This window comes from Rhinoderma darwinii, chromosome 4 (assembly GCF_050947455.1).
Source record: "Rhinoderma darwinii isolate aRhiDar2 chromosome 4, aRhiDar2.hap1, whole genome shotgun sequence".
Taxonomy (NCBI): domain Eukaryota; kingdom Metazoa; phylum Chordata; class Amphibia; order Anura; family Rhinodermatidae; genus Rhinoderma; species Rhinoderma darwinii.
This window is the reverse complement of record NC_134690.1, coordinates 215,851,592-215,870,951: the sequence shown is the minus strand read 5'-3', so window position 1 is coordinate 215,870,951 and position 19,360 is coordinate 215,851,592. Positions and strand designations below refer to the sequence as shown.

The window sequence follows — 19,360 nt, the reverse complement described above, 5'->3', positions numbered from 1 at the left end:
ATGGGCAACAATTTCCCAATTTCTTTGAACTAGTTTTCAGAAATAAGCTTATTTTTTGTTATAAATATTGGCCTACATTTAGTTCTGCCAGTTATTGGCGTAAATCGCGCAATTTTTTAAGGCACATGGAATGTGTCACACAATTGCGCAGTTGAAAAAATTGGACAAAATATGGCATAGTCTTGCAGGGGACGTACTATACACCACATTTATCAAATGGAGATAGTAGAAGAACTGCAAATATATACGGCTGTTCATTCCAGGCGTAAAAAAAAAAGTTAAACAGGCAGATGTTTCTAAACGTGTCACATTTATTTAGGGGCATGCACTTTTAATAAATTAGGCTCAATGTTCCCTCTCCAAATAAGTTGGAGCTAAATACGCAATTATTAATAAATATGGGCTATTGTCTTTCTCGCATCCCATGAAAGATAATGCCGCTCTTTTCATTATGTGAGTGATGTGTTGGGGAATGTTTTTTATATGATCTTAGGAAATTCTAGTGATGTTTTCATATGGAAGTTGACATAGTATGCTTTGGGAATACATAATACACTGTCTGTTAAATTTAAATATCTGCTTGATCTTCCCCATTGGCCTATGAAACATGGCTGATAAAGATAGGAAACAGTAGCAGTAACAGGACTGGTCTTTTAAGAATGTCAATAGCATGCAAAAACCTGTGCTTTAGAAATGTACGTAAACTATTTTACAATCTTAAAACGAATCTTTATTTCTTAACAAATAGGAAAACAAAACAACTAGAATTTGCATATCTATTTGAAATCTATGCATCATTCCTCCTCTGTGGACATGCCGATTGTAAACATAGACATCAAATATCTTCTCCTGGGGACCACATTGCTGCAGGATAATATTCCAGACTAAGTGCGCACTGTGTGCTTATTTCAGGGAACTTTAAAGTCGTGAGAACCCTTTAATAAAATATTACCTATTCTCTACTTTGAATCCGTATTTAGTGACTCAAAAGACACCAATTAATTTGTGATGGTAGCCACCTTCACATACTATCTTAGTTATCATTTCAGGGTAATGAGTATAATTTATGAAAATAACTCGTAATAAGAACATTGTCACTATAGTTCTATTCATGGAGTCTAAAGCAGCTTTGCAAATAGACTTGATTAAAAATATCCCACGATTTTATATCTACAGGTCCTATGCATACTTATGCCATCTCCATGCCAACAGACTACAAACAAAACCCGGTGTGTAGTCTGTTGTTGCAGTCATGTGCTAATCCCTTCCAGCAAGAGGTGAAGTAGAAGGGAGTAACACATAACTGTTGGATTTATATGTGGTCTGTAGCAATTGAGATATATAGGACGGCATCGGAGCTGTAGACACAAAGCAGTAGGAGATTTTTTTGCAAAGTTGCAATGGAGCAATAAAACATGGCTGCAAAAGTGCCAATAACCCTTAGTAATAAAATGCTCATGTGCTCTTTCTTCTTAAACATTGGAATGTTTTAGTAGGAGTATGAGCAAATTATTATCTTTTTATTATCCTGTAATGAAAAGTGTTCTGAAGTGTTCTGTTTCAATGCATCTTCCATCCATTCACTATTGTCCTCGTCAGATGGTTCTTAAAGGGGACATGTCACCTCTCCTGACATAAACTTGTATTCCCCATGGAATAACAATTCTGGAACATATTCTCTTAGAACTCTGTGCTGTGACTTTCCTCTGTTATTCCTCCTAGAAATTTATGAATAAATTGACAACTGGATGTTACCATTCCCCTTGTCAAAGTGGTGTGTCCCTGCAGAGTCTCACTCTGTCAGTCCTGATTGGACAATGTCAGTCTGTGTAGGGACCCCCCCCCCATCAACTGGTAACACCCAGTTGTAAATCTATTCATAGATTTTTAGGAGAAATAACAGAGGAGCAGCACAACAAGGACTTCTAATAAAAAGAAGCTCCAGAATTGTTATTTCATTGGGAATATGAGTATTTACTGAAACAGTCATGTCCGGAGAGGTTAAAGGTATATTTTCTTTTCTTTACACAAAGTGCATTGTGTCAGAAGAAAGCAGTATGTTTTGATCACATTAGCACTCCCCGGGAAGGCATCACCTTAGGCCCCATCACATTTCGTTTTTTCCCCTATGTTTAGTGTATATGTCAGGATAAGCTCCCATCATGCACATTAAACTGAGGATGTGACGGATGCCTAATAGTGCATCCATCACCGATAGACTATAATGGCATACGTTCAATGTATATGTCATGAGCTTTTCATGACATATATGCTAAATGGATGTCATACTAGTCTATGGATGACAGATGCGAATGTTAGGCATCTGTCACAGGCATCCATCACATATAGGCTATTATGGGATTGAAAATCTATTCAAAAGTTCATGACATTACGTTTAATGGATGACTGTGATGTATGCCATACAGTGACATACCTCACCCATATGCTCCCGGGTTAAAAAATGTATACCGCGCGTTGTATGTACTACACTAATACATACCTTAAAAAAAAAAAAGGAATAATGTATGTTAGCCGGACGGAGTCCAAAAGTACACACTGTTGTCGTCCATTGGGCTAATGGTGCCCTATAGACACATTTATTGTATACATAAGGAGCTTTCCTGGTGTACATGCTAAACATAGGGCATAGATGTTAGATGAACATGGCCGTTACATAATGTGAACAGGGCCTCACTCTGCAGGGCGTCAGCTAAAGCCCAGAATAGGTACTGAAGCCCAAACTTTGGTTGAGCACATATAATGATATAATCATGCACAATCCATACAGCAACTTCCTTGCGTGCCCATCACCTGGGAGATGGAGGTTAAGAGAGGAAGACCTGTTTTTCTTTTTGATGAATACTAGCCGGATGAGATCAGAGAACAAGGCAAGGTAGAATGCATTAGAAAAACTAGAGTGTATGTTCTCTTATGAAGAAATAATATCGCAAGATATAGACTTGTCATCTTATTTTTTTATTGCTAGCCTCTAAATTTTTGTCATGTATGCACTAATTTATTTATGTATGTATATTTTTTGTTGACATTGTATGTTAACATGAGGCCCTAATAGCTATGCCTGGAGCAAATAACTATGATAGAGCAGACTAGCTTAGCCGGGAGTGACCATAATTAGGTGGCAGATGGAAAGCTGTTATTTTGTGCTCTGAAGAATTATTTAATACCTTCTTCATGTTAACCAGAATGGCGAGCCTTTCTTTAAACAGCACAGGAACAAATCATTTGGAAATAAATGACACTCTAAAGAGGCCATTTATTTGTATACTTATCTACAAAACTAGGTCACATTCAGAGGAACTCGCACTGAGACCAATTCCTAAAAAATACAGGACCTGATATAGTATATAGTAGAAAGCAGACTGGGCTGCTGTACACTAAAATTCAGGAGAAGTAATGTCCTTTACTTTGTGAATCATTCAAATGTACAGTATATGGCAGCTTTTCTCAAGTGAAATAAGACATAATAAGCTCTGGCATAATATGTTTCGGGCAAAAAGGAATATAATTGACATTTTTTTTTGCAATTTATTTCGATTTCTTGGTAAATTAAATTCTGTGCTCATGCAGCAAATACCAGATACTTCACTCATAACAAAAAGAGATTCCTTTAAATTGTATATTAGTATATTGTATATTAGTTTACGTTGCTTCTCTAGTGACAACTATCAGGCTGGATTCACACGAGCACATTACGTCCGTAATGGACGGATGTATTTCGGCCGCAAGTCCCAGACCGACCACACTGCAGGAGCCGGGTTCCTAGCATCATAGTTATGTACAATGCTAGGAGTCCCTGCCTCTATGATTACAGTACGGGACAGTTGTCCGGCAGCGAGGCAGGGACTCCTTGCGTCGTACATAACTATGATGCTAGGAGCCCGGCTCCCTGACGTGTGTTCGGTCCGGGACTTGCGGCCGAAATACGTCCGTCGGACGTAATGTGCTCGTGTGAATCCAGCCTTAGCTCTATTTCTGACTACACTACGGTTCCTTCAGCCCACTTGCCACCAGTTGGTGACTATTCGACTGGGAAAGTTCATACCTCCTTGCAGGGCTTAAGGGTGAAGAACGGGGAGATTCCTTAGACTCCGCGCCCCAGTCTAGACAGCACCAAACTGATTGCGGCTTTGAAAACTCAAATCTCCAGTAAGCAGCTACCTGCAGTCTCCACTAGGGGGAGGGCCCTGCATTCAGAATTATACAGCTCCAATTAAGGTCAATACTAGCTGTATAAAGGCACTTGCAGTTAGCTCCCCCTAGGGGTGGATGCATGCAGCCAAAGTAAATAAATTATCAAGTCATAAAAACAGAACTCCCTTATACAAATATTGTATTATATTAATTTACTTGTATACCCACTTGACAGAATGGTGGACATGGTTACATAGTTACTGACGGTTGCAAAAAGACACATGTCCATCAATACATTTATTAACTTTAATAAAGTTGTAGTACATTTGTTGGAGATTGGCAATGGGTCCATATAATTTCTGTGCACGCTATTTCACAACCATTTTAGCACATTTTTTAAGCTAAAAAGAGAATTTTTTTTGCCTCATGCACATAGGGGTATCATGGCTCCATGCAGGAGCTGTATATTAAGATGAGATTGGATCCCATCCTGGGAGATCATAGAAAGGCTTTGGGAATTTGATCTCGTACTTGGCACTAAATATACCACTTATGCATAGAGCGGTTAAACGGCTATGTGCATGACCCATTATAGTCAGAAAAATATTGTGCATCAAACCTTTGACTTTATGCAATTGTTTTAAAGGATTAATAGTGTGGGATATTCTTTGCCAGAGCAATGTTACCCTCTAGAGGAGTATCAAAACTTGTAATGGGGTGCATACATGGAATTTAACATAAACATGATCTATTTTCACTTTTTCCTTGATCAACATGATAAATTATCTGACATATATAAATAGGGTAATATAAATAGTCGCTATACAATAAATATATATTGATGTCAGTAATAGACAGTGAAATATTTACCCATTTTTTCTACAGTGGTTAGTTTCCAATTGGCAGTAAAATGTTTTGTGTAACAAAATGATATACAGTATGGTGCCACAATGAAAACAAACCTAATTAACATAGTAAAAGAATGGTGGAATTAATTTTAAAAAAAGGGAAGCCTTGTGTACAAGACCACTGATGTATCCCATGGCTTCCAATCTGCTGTTATTTTGAGCAGTAGTGTAGGTTATATCATTAAATAATACTTTCACTGGTTGGCACGGGCAAACCTACAGTTCTGCTTCACTTCTGCACTGTTTTTATACATGACCCCACATGATTAAGTCGGATTATCAATTAACTAGAACATTTTCTTTCATAAATGATAGAAAATACACATTTGCAAAGAGAAGGAACATCATAGTATTTCTTAATCAATGTATTAATTTCCAACTTATTCTAATTTGAAATAAAATGGTAAAAGAGTAGAATTTTTTGCCATGTGACTGAAATAACTCTGTAAATGTGGTATATCAATTGTGCTTTTTCAACATTCATTTGGTTACCTTTTAAAGGGTAACTAAACGCTCATCAAACTTCTGACATGTCATAGTGACATGTCAGAAGTTTTGATTGGTGGGGGTCTGAAAACTGAGACCCACACCAATCGCTAAAACTAAGCGGCATAAGTGTGAGCGCTCAGCCGCTTCATTTCTGTTCGGCTTTTTCCGGAAATCAATGTAGCGGTGTACGGACTCAATAGAAAGTCTATGAGTCCGTACTCCGCTACATCGGCTTTCCAGAAAAGCCAAACAGAAACGAAGCCGCTGAGCGCTCACACGAGCACTTCTGCCACTTTGTTTTATCGATTGGTGGGGATCTCAGTGCTCGGACCCCCACCAATCCAAACTTCTGACATGTCACTATGACATGTCAGAAGTTTGTTGAACGTTTAGTTAGCCTTTAAAGAAATGCTGATATTTTTTTTTAAGCTTTCTAATTGGAGAAACTGAATAGATCATTGGAAGGTTATTTTTACTATCATGTCTCACCAACCTAATTAGCATATAATGACACAGCAAAGTTAGATGGTATATAACATATAGGAATTATCCCAGTGGACTTAAATATACCCATTAATGCGCACTTGTTTGTAAAGCTGCATATCCTTAAGGGGGTTGTCTCATTAAGACAACCCCTCTTTAAAATTAAGCCGGGTCTTAGGGATTGTCCTCCTGAGATGACAAATATCTTTTTTGATAACCCTAATATGTGTACCTGCTATACAGAAAGAACTGTTTGACAGCAAATTCAACTCTGCTTAAAAAAATGTAACCTATTCGATTAAGTATGCTACGATGATCAGCGACGATCATGTTATAGAACAGGAGAAGCTGAGCAAATTACATATAGTCTTGTTGGAGAAGATTCAGGATAACTTGTCATTTATACATTTATATCCCTGCTTACTGTAGGCTTAGGAGTCCAGTAGGCGGTCCTAATCAGTGAATGACTGTCTTCCCTGTATGAGTGTGCATAGAGAAATAGCTGTCAATCAATGAGCAGCACCACCCACTGCATGGGCATAACTAGGAAAGACTGGGCCCGAGAGCAAACCTTTTACTGGGGTCCCCCTCCCCTGGGTGCCACACACAGCCCCCCCTTGTAGATAGTGCCCCCCTGTAGATTGTGACATACAGCCCCCCTGTAGATAGCGTCCCCACCTCCCCTTTGTAGATGGTGCCATACAGCCCCGCTGTAGATAGTGCCCCCTACCTCCCCCTTGTAGATAGCAGTCCCCTTTGTAGATGTCGCCCCCCAAACAAATAAAAGTTTATACTCACCTAGGCCTGCAAGGAACGGAGCTCTTCCAAAGAATCAACGCCAACAGGATCCTTGCGTAGGCCAGTGTGATCCAGTGACGTCATCACGCCAGCCTGCACAGGGATCCTCCTGCTCTATAACACAATGCTCGCAGATAGAGTAGCATGATCCCTGTGATAGGTTTCCTTTAAACTATACCATTGTTAAGTCCATAATGTTTTTATTGAAAACATAATTATGAAAATATGAAAGGAAAACTCATTATGTGAACAATAAATTAATAACCGCTCTTCTTCCATAAACTATAGATCAATCTACACAGCTGCTCCTGGTCTATTATATACTGCTTGCAGAGTAGAATGCTCAACGTAATAAGTTCACTTTAAAAACTTGGGACAACCTCAAATTTATTTATCTCTAGTGCTTTCCACCTCGAGGCTTCAAAATATGAAACCCTCATGTAAGTGCTAAACAGTCCATGCTAATATTTCCAAATGCTAAGATAATAGGAGAAAAACATGGCTGGTCACTGTCCCTTTGCTTAAAGGGACTCTGTCACCAGATGTCCGTATTGAACTACCAACAGGATATTATAGATTAGGCTAACCTGAGTCTGACGTGTATCATGTTTTTCCACAGAGTGCCTCCTTTGAAGAGAAAAAGCTTTTATTACATTTATACAAATTAGCATTTTGGAGAAACGAGGGCGTCACCGCTGCTCCAAAATGCTCTCTCGTCATTCCCCAGTTCAACCCCCCTCCCTCCCTGCTTCCTTTGATTGACAGGGGCCAGGCAGCGTACTAGGCGAGTTCACGCCTTGCCCTGTAGTGTAGTGAACGCACATGCGTCCCTACAGCCTAATCGGCGCATGCGCAGTGTAATCTTTATGCTCATCGTTCTAATCGACACTACTGCGCATGCGCCGATTAGGCTGTAGGGACGCATGCGCGTTCACTACACTACAGGGCAAGGCGTGAACTCGCCTAGTACGCTGCCTGGCCCCTGTCAATCAAATCAATCAAAGGAAGCAGGGAGAGTGGGGAGTTGAACTGGGGAATGATTAGAGAGCATTTTGGAGCAACGGTGATGCCCTCATTGCTCCAAAATGCTCATTTGCATAAATGTAATAAAAGCTTTTTCTCTTCAGAGGCGGCACTCTGTGGAAAAACATGATACACGTCAGACTCAGGTTAGCCTAATCTATAATAGCCTGTTGGTAGTTCAATACGGATATCTGGTGACAGACTCCCTTTAACCACTAGGGTTTAAAATAACTTTTCTACATGGATTGTGAATATTTAGAAAAATAGCCCATTTATTATAGCTTTACAGAGTATTGTTCTAGGAGAAGCTGCCTACATCTCACTGTTACAGCCATCAACTTTATTATGTGACTCACTGTTATATCTATCTGTCAATGGCAAAATGAAATAGTAAAGAACAGACATAAGAACTGTTCTACAGAAACAGCAAGGCATATTTTTTATGAAATTTAAATATACACTATATGGACAAAAGTATTGGGACCTCCTAATCATTGAATTCAGGTGTTTTAGTCAATCCAATTGCCACAGGTGTATAATATCAAGCACCTAGCCATGCAGTCTGCCATTACAAACATTTGTGAAAAAATGGATCATTCTAAATAGTTTACTGAATAGCAGCATGGCACTGTAATAGGATGCCACCGTTGCAACAAGTCAGTTCATGAAATTTCTTCCCTCCTAGATATTTGCTGATCAACTGTGAGTGGTTTTATTGTAAAGTGGAAGCGTTTAGGAACCACAGCAACTCAGCCAAGAAGTGGCAAACCACGTAAAGTTACAGAGCACGGTTGCCGAGTGTTGATGCGCATATTGCATAATAGCCGCCAACGCTCTGCTGACTCAGTAACTGAGGAGTACCAAACCTCCTCTGGAATTAACACAAAACTGTGCCCGAGAGCCTTATGGCATGGGTTTCCATGGCTGAGCAGCTGCATGCAAGTTTTACATTACCAAGCAAAATGGCAAGCGTTAGATGGAGTGGTGTAAAGCACACCACCACTCGACTCTGGAGCAGTGGAAATGTGTTCTGTGGAGTAAGGAATTCCCCCTTTTCTGGCAGTCGGATGGATGAGTCTGGATGAAGCGAATGCCAGGAGAACGTTACCTGTCTGACTGAATTGTGCCAACTGTAAAGTATGGGGGAGGAGGGATTATGCTATGGGGTTGCTTTTCAGGGGTTGGCCTAGACCCCTTAGTCCCAGGGAAGGGAAATCTTAATTCTTCAGCATACAAAGATATTTTGGACAATTGTATGCTTCCAACTTTGTGGGAATAGTTTGGGGAAGGCCCCTTTCTGTGTCCAACATTACTGTGCCCCAGTGCACAAAGCAAGGACCATAAAGGCATGATGGGATAAGCTTGGTGTGGAACAACTTGCTTGGCCCGCACAGAACCCTCACAACCCCATCCAACACCTTTGGAATGAACTACAATGGAGCTTGTGAGTCAGGCCCTCTAGTCCAACATCAGTGTTTGACCTCACAAATGCTCTTCTGGATAAATGGAAAAAAAGACACACTCCAAAATTTTGTAGAAAGCCTTCCCAGAAGAGTGAAGGCTGTTTTAACTGCATAAACAATTGCTTTAGAATGTGATGTCATGAATGCTCCTGTAGGTGTAATGTGTAGGTGTCCCAATACTTTTGTCCATATACTGTATCTACAGTCTGGTTTACCAACCCTTTATGTTCTAATGTTGACACCTATGACATAAACATAGGGAATGAACGAGTACAGTGCTGGGGTCACCTTTTCTCTTTTTACCAATTGCTATGTAGGGTAGATAGGGGCTGTAAAATAATTTCTCCTGCCAGTGCAAATGACACTAGACAGTGAGGAGTCCACTCTAATTGTCATGTGCAGCGTAAAAAGCCGCATATGAAAAATAGACCCCATGCAGAACCATACAAATATCATTTAGATTTTATTGTTTGAGCACAACCCCATTAAAATGCATTTATACTTGGATGGTTAGTAGAATAACTGCATAAATGCTTTCAATGTGGAAGTATTCTTTAAAGAGAATTTGTCATGGTTTAATAAACACGCAGTGTTCATCTCTATTACTCAGGAACTCCTGCTTCTCCTGAGAACAGAAGCCAATGTCCTGAGCCTTTGTAAAAGGTGCCTTTGTAATTGACACTCTGCTCGCACACAGCAGGATTAATACTTGGTGTGCTAGCATGCACAGTGTCAAATATGATGGTGACTTAACAATGGTGCTGTCATTTGCATACAGGGCATGGCAATGTCTGGAGATGAAAGCTCTATATTCTCGCCTCTGTTCTCATCATTAGCAGGAGCTTGTGAGTCACAATTATTGCAGCGTGCACGACCAGGACCGGTTTTCTTCTGCAAGTGAAAATGCCTGAATTCATGCAAAATTAGCTATAGAAATATAGAATTCTATTTTTTCTGTGCTTCTGCATATCTGTAAACGAGTTACTGTTTACTGCAGAAATCCTTTTTTTATGTTATACAATTGATAGTTTATATAGACCAAACATCTCTATTTAACATTACTATGTTCTGATTACCGAAACGGAATATTCTTTTTTCCCTGCATGAATAACTGGAAAAAAATTATCTGTGTTTGCTAATTACCATTACTCAATGGTATATGAAAGGGCAGGATTTGTGCTGAAATCAGTCATATAATACTCCAATTTAGTTATTTAGATCACATCACCTTGCCTTGTAAAAATAATAGTAAACCATGTGACAAATAAGCTGCCATAAAGGCAATGACCCACATTTACTATGCAGACGTGCGACAATTTTACAATAAAAAAATACAAAATTGTGACTTTATTTTTCACTCGCCAAAGTTGAAAGCGACTATAAAAGTGGAAATGCTCTCCAGGGACACGTAGTTTATTAAGTGTAAAGCAAGAAAATGGCATAGGTATTGGCTTAAATCTACACCTGCTCATAGCCGTAAATTAGATTTTCTGATAAATGTGCCAAATTTATTTAAAAAATTGAGTGTTTTTTTTATAAATTTGCACAAATCACTTCAACTCACTACTATATTTAGACTGGTGTAACATATGCCAGTCTTCGTAAATGTGGACCAGTGTCCTTTGTAAATACTACTCGGTGTCCAGTGTATGACCTGACTGTCAGAGAACCATTATGGCCAGTTGGTAGCCCCAGGTTAACCACAAAAAAGATGCTTCTCATCCTCTCAATTACAACATAGAATGATGTTCTTAATTACTTATAAGAAAATAAAGATCGTTCTTCATTTTAAAAAAAAATATTGAAAATAGCTTGTGAGTCTAAACTAAACATAGCGTCACATCTGATCAATATGATCGTAAAAGTGAGACTTCTAAATACAGAACCACATTGTGAGATTGTATCATGGGTGAGAAATGGCTTAAAAGTGTTACTTGCAGGCTCAGCTGATCCTAGGTGAACATGACGTATCGGAACTGAAAACTGCATTTCAACTAAATGGAAAATCTGTCAGAGAGAAAAGTAACGCATTTCTGTTTTCTCACCCAGTAAATCGTATTCTTCAATCTAGACAGTATACAGATACAATTATAATATATCACTCCATATGATATCTGCCAGTATAACCTCCAGCTGGATTTCTAGACAATCACATGGACGTGATCGTGATCCCAGTCTGCTACATACAATAATACAGAACTTGGTAAGTTTTTCTAAAAAAAGGAGCTGCGTAAAAAATGGTTAACACTTAGAGTAAGGAAATCTCTTTGAGTGCACACAAACTGCTGCTACATGTGGAGTGTCAGGGAATGATGATTCTGATGCTGGAAAGAGGTTTTTATGTCTGACAAAGTTTATGTTAAATTATGCATTCAACAGAGCAGTAAACGGTGAGACAAAGCACTAAATTTTTATCTTGATGCAAGTAACCGTTGTAATGTCTTCCCAGAAAGTACTCAAACATGAAAGAGGAGGCTTAGTTCCAAAACCATTTCTCCAAATTACTGACAGATTTGTACTCCTGATGTCTTTTAACATGGTCACATGCCAGACAAGCATGAGACTCCCAGAAATGGGACAAGTTCACGGAGTAGTGTTTCCTCCAGTTAAAATATGCCAGGTACCGCTCAGTATCTTTGTGAAGAATTAACAGATAATCTGCCAACTCTCTCGGAGAGAGAAAATCTTCAATGTGAATAAAAGAATCTGCTGGTATGTAGTTTTCATAGTTTTCCCTCGGAGGTCCCAGCACAATGGGCACAGACCCAGCAAGTAGCGCATTGTAAAGTTTCTCAGTTATATAGTCTTTGTGAATAGAATTTTCAAAGGACAAATAAAATTTACAAGTAGAGATGGTTGGGATCAAGCTTTTATCATTCAAGTATTCGCCAAATGCCTGACCATAGGTTAGAATCTCAATATATTTGGTGAGTTCATTATAGTACTTTACTCTAACATGATCTGGATTCCAGTTGCTTACAACCCAACAAACCAGCTTATCTTTGCTTGGCACTTCAAAATCAAAGGGCTTTGTGCTTACAACCATAAAGCCATAAGGCACTTGAATGTCTGAGTCTCGTCTATAGGTCAAGGTGAGATTAAATAAATGTTCAATGCCACTTTTTTGAGGTGTATGAGTTGGAGATTCAAGATTCATCCAAATCCATTTCTGGAAGGGTGGCCTTGTCTGCACTGGTAGATTGGTCAGATCCCAGCTGATGTCTCTGTGATGTATTAACACTGCATGGGATTTGTTGTAGATGGCACGATCAGTAGTCAAATGGCACCCATGGATATTAAAAAGGGCCTCACAGGACTGCAGTTCAAATGTTTGCCCAAAGGGCCACACCCATATAAGGATGATGGTATCATTATAATAATCTTTTTTAGTGGAGAAAAAATTCTTCATTTTCAGCACGGAATTAGCCGATTCGATAGGACTGTAGATCCAGTTGTTCGTTGGTTTGACATATATCAGTAAACATACTGTGAAACAAATCAACACAATGCAGACAACTAGAAATGGTCGAAAGATGCCTTTAGATGTTGATGTCATAATTTGCCCTGAAAAACAAAAATACAAATATTCACATGCGTAATTTAGCAAATATAAATCAATAATAAGGATGCACATACATCTAATTAATAATTATTTAAAGGATAATGTATCCTCAGAAAATAATGTATAATTTCAAAAATTTGTGTTTTTTGGTATTTTTTTGTGTCTTCCATATAAAATACACACAAAAAAGGATCTGCATGTATCTGGATCCCCCTATCAGTCCCTGGTCTCTGGGGGATGGGATTGTACTACATGACTTCCTGTAATAGTCTATGACATTTCTCTGTTAATTTATTCCCATTAATTTAGTTTGCTATAAATCCCACACTCCCTGCTACACACTCTATACAGAAGGTACAGGACGGATGGGTGTGTCTTCAATATGGCTGCCCCGAGGAAAGTTTTTATGAATAAGACATAAACAGCTGCAACATTTACAAAAATAACAAACACCTTATTTGTTTTCGACATACTCGCATGTAATGAAAATGAAAATTCAATACTTGAGTAAAATTACATACACAAGACATTCTTTTAAAGAAAGGACTTCTGTGTTTTAGCAAATGTAACACAAAGGGGGAGATTTAGCAAAACTGGTGCAAAGGGAAAGTGGAGTAGTTGCCCATGGCAACCAATCAGGATTCTGCTTTAATTTTCCTAAGTGCCTATGAAAAATGAGAGGAGGAATCTGATTGGTTACCATAGGCAAGTACTCCACTTTTGCATTGCACCAGTTTTGATATATCTGCTCCAATAATGTGTTGCAAATTGAATAAAAAAAATCTACAAAAACATTAGTGCATATTATCTGGAATTTGAAGTACTTAAATGTGGACAAATTTTGGGTGCTCTGAAGCTGAACAAGTGAGGTAGTATTTTGCTGTTACTGTGCAGGCATTGAAGACAGAAGCTATTTCACATTAAACTCTACCTGGCTTACCAAAAGGCAAAAATAGAATCAGTTTATATACAGAACCTGGTCTTGAACTTGACCGAGGGCTATGTGATAAAATAATCTTCTTTGCTGTATATGAACACCAATGCTTTTTATTGTTACCTTAATATAACATACTGTGCATGTCATATACTATATATATACACACACACACACACACACACACACACACACACACACACACACACACACACATACACACATTAGCAAAACACAAACCTATTAGATGTGAAGGTCAGTTTGTTTTAAATCTACTTAGTATATAAAGAAAAAAAATGCATCTAAACATTTCTTTCCTAGCACCAAAATTATTTCCCCTACAATTTGCTCTGGCCAAAGTTGCTTTGGAAACTGTTTTTGCTTAGATAACGTATAAAAAACTCTTCCTAAAAGAAAACATAACGTATTTGAAAGATTACCAACATCCGGATAAACTGTTGACATTTCATCCAATACCCGATGTCGGTGATATTTATGTTTAAAAACATATAAATTGTTTTTCAAGACCTTTTAGATTTTTTCGACCCTATTTCTAAACTTTCTTTTCTTCAATGTTCCAAATAGTCTTTGATATGTAATTCCAGAAGCTTGTTATTCTAATGTGTCTGTCCAAATACTAAGTGGGTAGAAGCAAAACGAGAAAAACTTTGTCATGTATACGTTCTAATTTTCCACTCAAGCTATTGTAGCCCTTATCCGGATGGCTACCTGTTTAGATTGGCGCCACCTGTGTGGTAGCAGTGATACTTAGCCTCCGCTAGTAGCGGAAAATTAGGTGTTGTACTTAAATAGCACCGATGCCTCTACTTTATCAGGCCTTATGATTAATAAAGGAAGTCCCAATTGAGAAAATATATATAACACAATATATAAAGTATATAAACACATAAAGAAAGTCCATCCTAGTCTTTGGTGATATTAACCCCTTAATGACCGCCGATATGCCTTTTCACGGCGGTCATTAATGGGCTTTATTCTAGGCCGCCGCCTTTTCACGACGGCCTAATCAACGTCCTGCACGGGGCTCGGCTGTCTGATGTCAGCCGGGCTCCTGCTCCAATGGTAGCGATTGAAATTTACTTCGATCGCGGTCGTTTAACCCTTCAAATGCCGCAGTTATTAGCGACCGCTGCATTTGAGTTGTTTACAGAGGGAGTGAGCTCCCTCTGTCACCCATCGCCGGCCCACAAATTCAATTACGGGCCTCCGATGGGGTGCCATGGCAGCCGGGGGACTACCAAAGGCCCCCATGTCTGCCCTGGCTATATACCTATTAGGACATGCCAGCGGCATGTCCTAATAGATGCCTGTCCGTTCTTTACTGACAGGCAATAATGCTCTGGTATACGAAGTATACCAAAGCATTATAGCAGCGATCTGAAGATTGCATCGTGAAATCTCCTAGTGAGACTGAAAAAATAATTAATGTGAAATACAAATTAATAAGGTACACATAAGAAAAATAAAACCATTTTTTTGTCATAAATAAATAGTTTTATTTAGTAAAAGTGTAAAAAATAAAATAAAAACTACACATATATAGTATCCCCGCAATCGTAATGACCCAAAAAATAAAGTTATATTATTTAAACCGCAAGGTGAACCCCGTAAAAAAAAACGCAAAAAAACAACGGCAAAATTGCAATTTTTTTTTTCCTATTTTCCCCCAAAATAATAATAATAAAAGATTAATCAATAAGTCCCATGTACCCCAAAATGGTAGCAATGAAGTCCTGCAAAAACCAACTCCTCATATGGTGACATTGACAGAAAAATAAAAAAGTCATGGCTCTTCGAAAGCAGCGATGCAAAATAAAATGATTTTAGTTAAATAGTGTTTTTATTCTGCAAAAGTAGTAAAACATAAAAAAAACTATACATATGTGGTATCGTCGTAATCGTACCGACCCATAGAATAAAGGTAGCATGTTATTTACGCCGCACAGTAATCGGCGTAAATGTAAAACGCATAGAACAATGGCTAAATTGCTGTTATTTTTATATCCCCCCAAAAAAAGTTGCTAAAAGTTAATAAAAAAATTCTACATACCCCAAAACGGTGCCATTAAAAAATACAACTCGTCCCGCAAAAAAACAAGTACTCATACAGCCATGTCAACGTAAAAATAAAAAAGTTATAGCTCTTCGAATGTGACGATGGAAAAACTATAAAAATTGCTTGCTCATTAGGGCCCAGAATGCAAGCACGGGGAAGGGGTTAATATCTTAAATAGACAAATCAAAACAGAATACAAATAATGTCTGTGTGACTAAAAGATGAGCAGACAGAATTATAAAGACGGGCGTCCATATTGGTCGGTTACAGCAGACATCAGATTACAGTCTCTTTCAGGAGTCCTGTCACAACCTCTCTGTACAATTACTTGTGTCACTTACACATCTACTAACATCTATACGGCGGAGATCAACACAGGTTTATAGTCTCTTCTGTGTCCAGGTAACCATGGAAATCTTCTCTCACCTCCGACCTTTTCTTGGAGGCGCTTCCCACAGGAGGATGACCTCAACATCCAGTGCGGTCATAGTACAGTAACCATAGTGAGAAGGTGAGTAGACTGCCATATATATATATATATATATATATATATATATATATATATATATATATATATATAAATCTGCATCTGTAACTATCTATTATATCACTACACTACAATATATATTACTTAATAAAACTAATTGAAAGTGCACCATGGTACTCAGTATTAAGCCCCTGAGTACAAAGCAGACTGCACTCACCCATTGGAAATTTCAGGGATATGCTGGTGTGACCGAATGTGGTTGTCTACTTAGAAAAAACATTTTCATATACCCCATTATGGAATTATGATTTAATACTGGGGGATTATTTGATCAAGATGCAAATCGCTTAGCGAGAGTGAAGAGCAGCTGCAAAATAACTTATTTTACTCTGGAGGACCTGTCCTGTCATTCAATACATAGATAACCAATTGATTTAAATGAGAAATGTGTAATGAGAACTGTGACCGAGAGCTCTCTAGTGTGAGGGCCCTGTCGAACAACTCCCCATATCTCAGCTATTTAGGCCTCTGTGAATATGTCATGTGGAAGAGTGGGTTAACTGCTTTCAGACCTGTTTTTTTCAGAGAGGTTTTTTTTTCTATTGTTGATTACCATTTTTTTCATAAGTCTATATATCTTTGGTAAATACTATTGGCTATAGTATGCTGGCTTCGACTAATTTTTATTCTTTTTTTTTACCTTACTGTGGTTCAATTTTTATAATTGTTGTTTACTTCTCGATGTACCTTATATATCAGAAATAGATTTCTTACTTCTAGAGGGTGAGCTTTTCTAGGGTATAATGGGACATTTCTGTATCATACATCCTTTTTGTAGATACTTACATTTTCTCTCTGTTGCTATCTATAAAGTAGATAGCAGCAAACTTCTATCTCAAGCGTACATGGAGCTAGATTGAATCAGCCAGAGATAAGAAATTTCTTAACACAAAGCCTCATATCTTGCTTCTGTGAAAGAGTTAGGCCTCATGCACACGACCGTGTTTTTGCGGTCCGTGCACGGCCCGGGAACCCGGACCGCAGAAAGTACGGACATGTCCTATTATGGTCCGGAGTTGCGGTCCGGGCTCATTGAAAACAATGGCCCGGCCATGTGCATGTGCGGGCGGCTTGCGGCTGACAGTCCGCTGACAGTCCGCAGCCGGCCGACACGAAAATCACGGGCGTGCACACGGCTACGGTCGGGCTACGGTCGTGTGCATGAGGCCTTAGGGAAAGATGTAACAGTCATAAAAAAATAACCTGCCGACTGGGATTTTAAATTAGTTCAGAATTTGGGACTTACAATGCAAGATATGAAACAAAGTATATCGAACTGAAAAGATTGAACTGCCACAATTGTTATCCAAATATTATAGTAAAATTATACCTGAATAATAGAAACAATAAATGTAATTTATAGATGGACAAGTTTTATATTGTTTCTTACAGACTATTCTTCACTGAAGAAGAGGATTTTCTAAAATGGATGTGGAAAATAATTTAAAAAAAAATCACTCTACAATGCTAAACCATTGATGCTATTATTTTCATCAGCATCTGCTTTCTTTGGATTGCCCTATATGATGTGCAAATATTTGGAAGTTTCAACAGAAAACCATTTCTTGAAGGTCATTTGACTTACTATACAATATATATATATATATACATATATATATATATATATATATATATATATATATATATATATATATATATACATATATATACAATCGAGTCACATTATTATTGCCACCAGCTATTATTCAAAGTAACCGGCTTGTACAGAATGGATAGCAGCTAGACAGGCTGGGAGTGACTCAATGAGGTGCTGGTAGGTTGTCTCAGGTATCTGGAGCCATGCTGACCGCAGTGCATCCCACATTTGCTGGAGGGTGCGTGGGGGGGGGGGGGAATCCATAGAGCGAACAAGGCGATCGAAGTGGTCCCAAAGATGCTCAATTGGGTTCAAGTCTGGCGAATTAGAGAAGTACTTGTGAATCTTGGTCTTGCTCTTCCAACCACTGTTGGGCATTTCTAGCCGTGTGACATGTCAAATTGTCTTGTTGGAAGATTCCATCTGCCCCAGGGAAGACAAACAGCACGTATGAGTGGACGTGATCTGCAACGATGCATTCATTCCCAAATCAGTTCAGAGTGCCTTCAGCATGGATGAGTGGGCCCAGAGAATGCCATGAAAAAATTCCCCGGACCATAAGGCTGCCGCCACAAGCTTGTGTTTTTCCAGCAATGATTGCATGGTGATTGTTCTCTGATGTTTCTCGCCTGACACGCCAACGTCCATTAGTTCGAAGCAGAAAACGTGACTCATCGGAGAAGGCAACCCTTTGCTAACCATCGGTGGTTCAATTCCGATATTGCCGTGCAAATTTAAGCCTTTTTTTCCGATGTATCTCTGTTAGCATAGGAGCAGTGACCATCCATCTGCTTCGGAGCCCCATACGCAGTAGGGTTCGCTGAACTGTTGTTTTAGACACACGTCTGGTAGCCCCCTGGTTGATTTTCATGGTGAGCTGCTCCAGTGTAGCGTGTCGTTCAGCCCTCGCGCGCACCTTTGTAGCCGACGTTCACCTCTCACATCGATGGCCCATGGTGCTCTGTAGTTTCCATGTCGGTTATTCTCAATGGTGCCATTTGACCACTCAAGATAAACTTTCACCATAGCAGCACGCGAACAGTTCACAAACTGCGCTGTTTGAGAAATACTGCCACCCTTGGCCCAAAAGCCAATAATAATCCAATTTTGCAATTCTGATAAATCGCCTCTTTTACCCAAGGCAACAACGAGTGATATGTGTTCAGATAGCCTATCGCACAACTTATATACCCACCAAGCCAGCCCACTACATTACTTCCTTCATGGGCAACAAGCTGCTGACGTCGAGAGTAGGAGGTGGTCATAATAATGTGCCTCGGCTGTATATATATATATATATATATATACATATATATATACACACACA

General features: G+C 38.9%; 2 protein-coding genes across 2 annotated transcripts in view; both read right to left on the bottom strand.

The window, feature by feature from the left end:
- Positions 1-19,360, bottom strand: part of UFL1 (UFM1 specific ligase 1) — a 311,744-nt gene that overhangs the window by 199,805 nt on the left and 92,579 nt on the right. The gene's annotated exons all lie outside the window — the stretch shown is intronic.
- FUT9 (fucosyltransferase 9) overlaps positions 11,645-19,360 on the bottom strand; it is a 100,300-nt gene continuing 92,584 nt past the window's right edge. Inside the window, exon 2 of the mRNA XM_075862183.1 lies at positions 11,645-12,880. Coding sequence (XP_075718298.1) covers positions 11,793-12,872 — 1,080 coding nt within the window. The 5' untranslated portion in view covers positions 12,873-12,880 and the 3' untranslated portion in view covers positions 11,645-11,792. The remainder of the gene's footprint in view (positions 12,881-19,360) is intronic.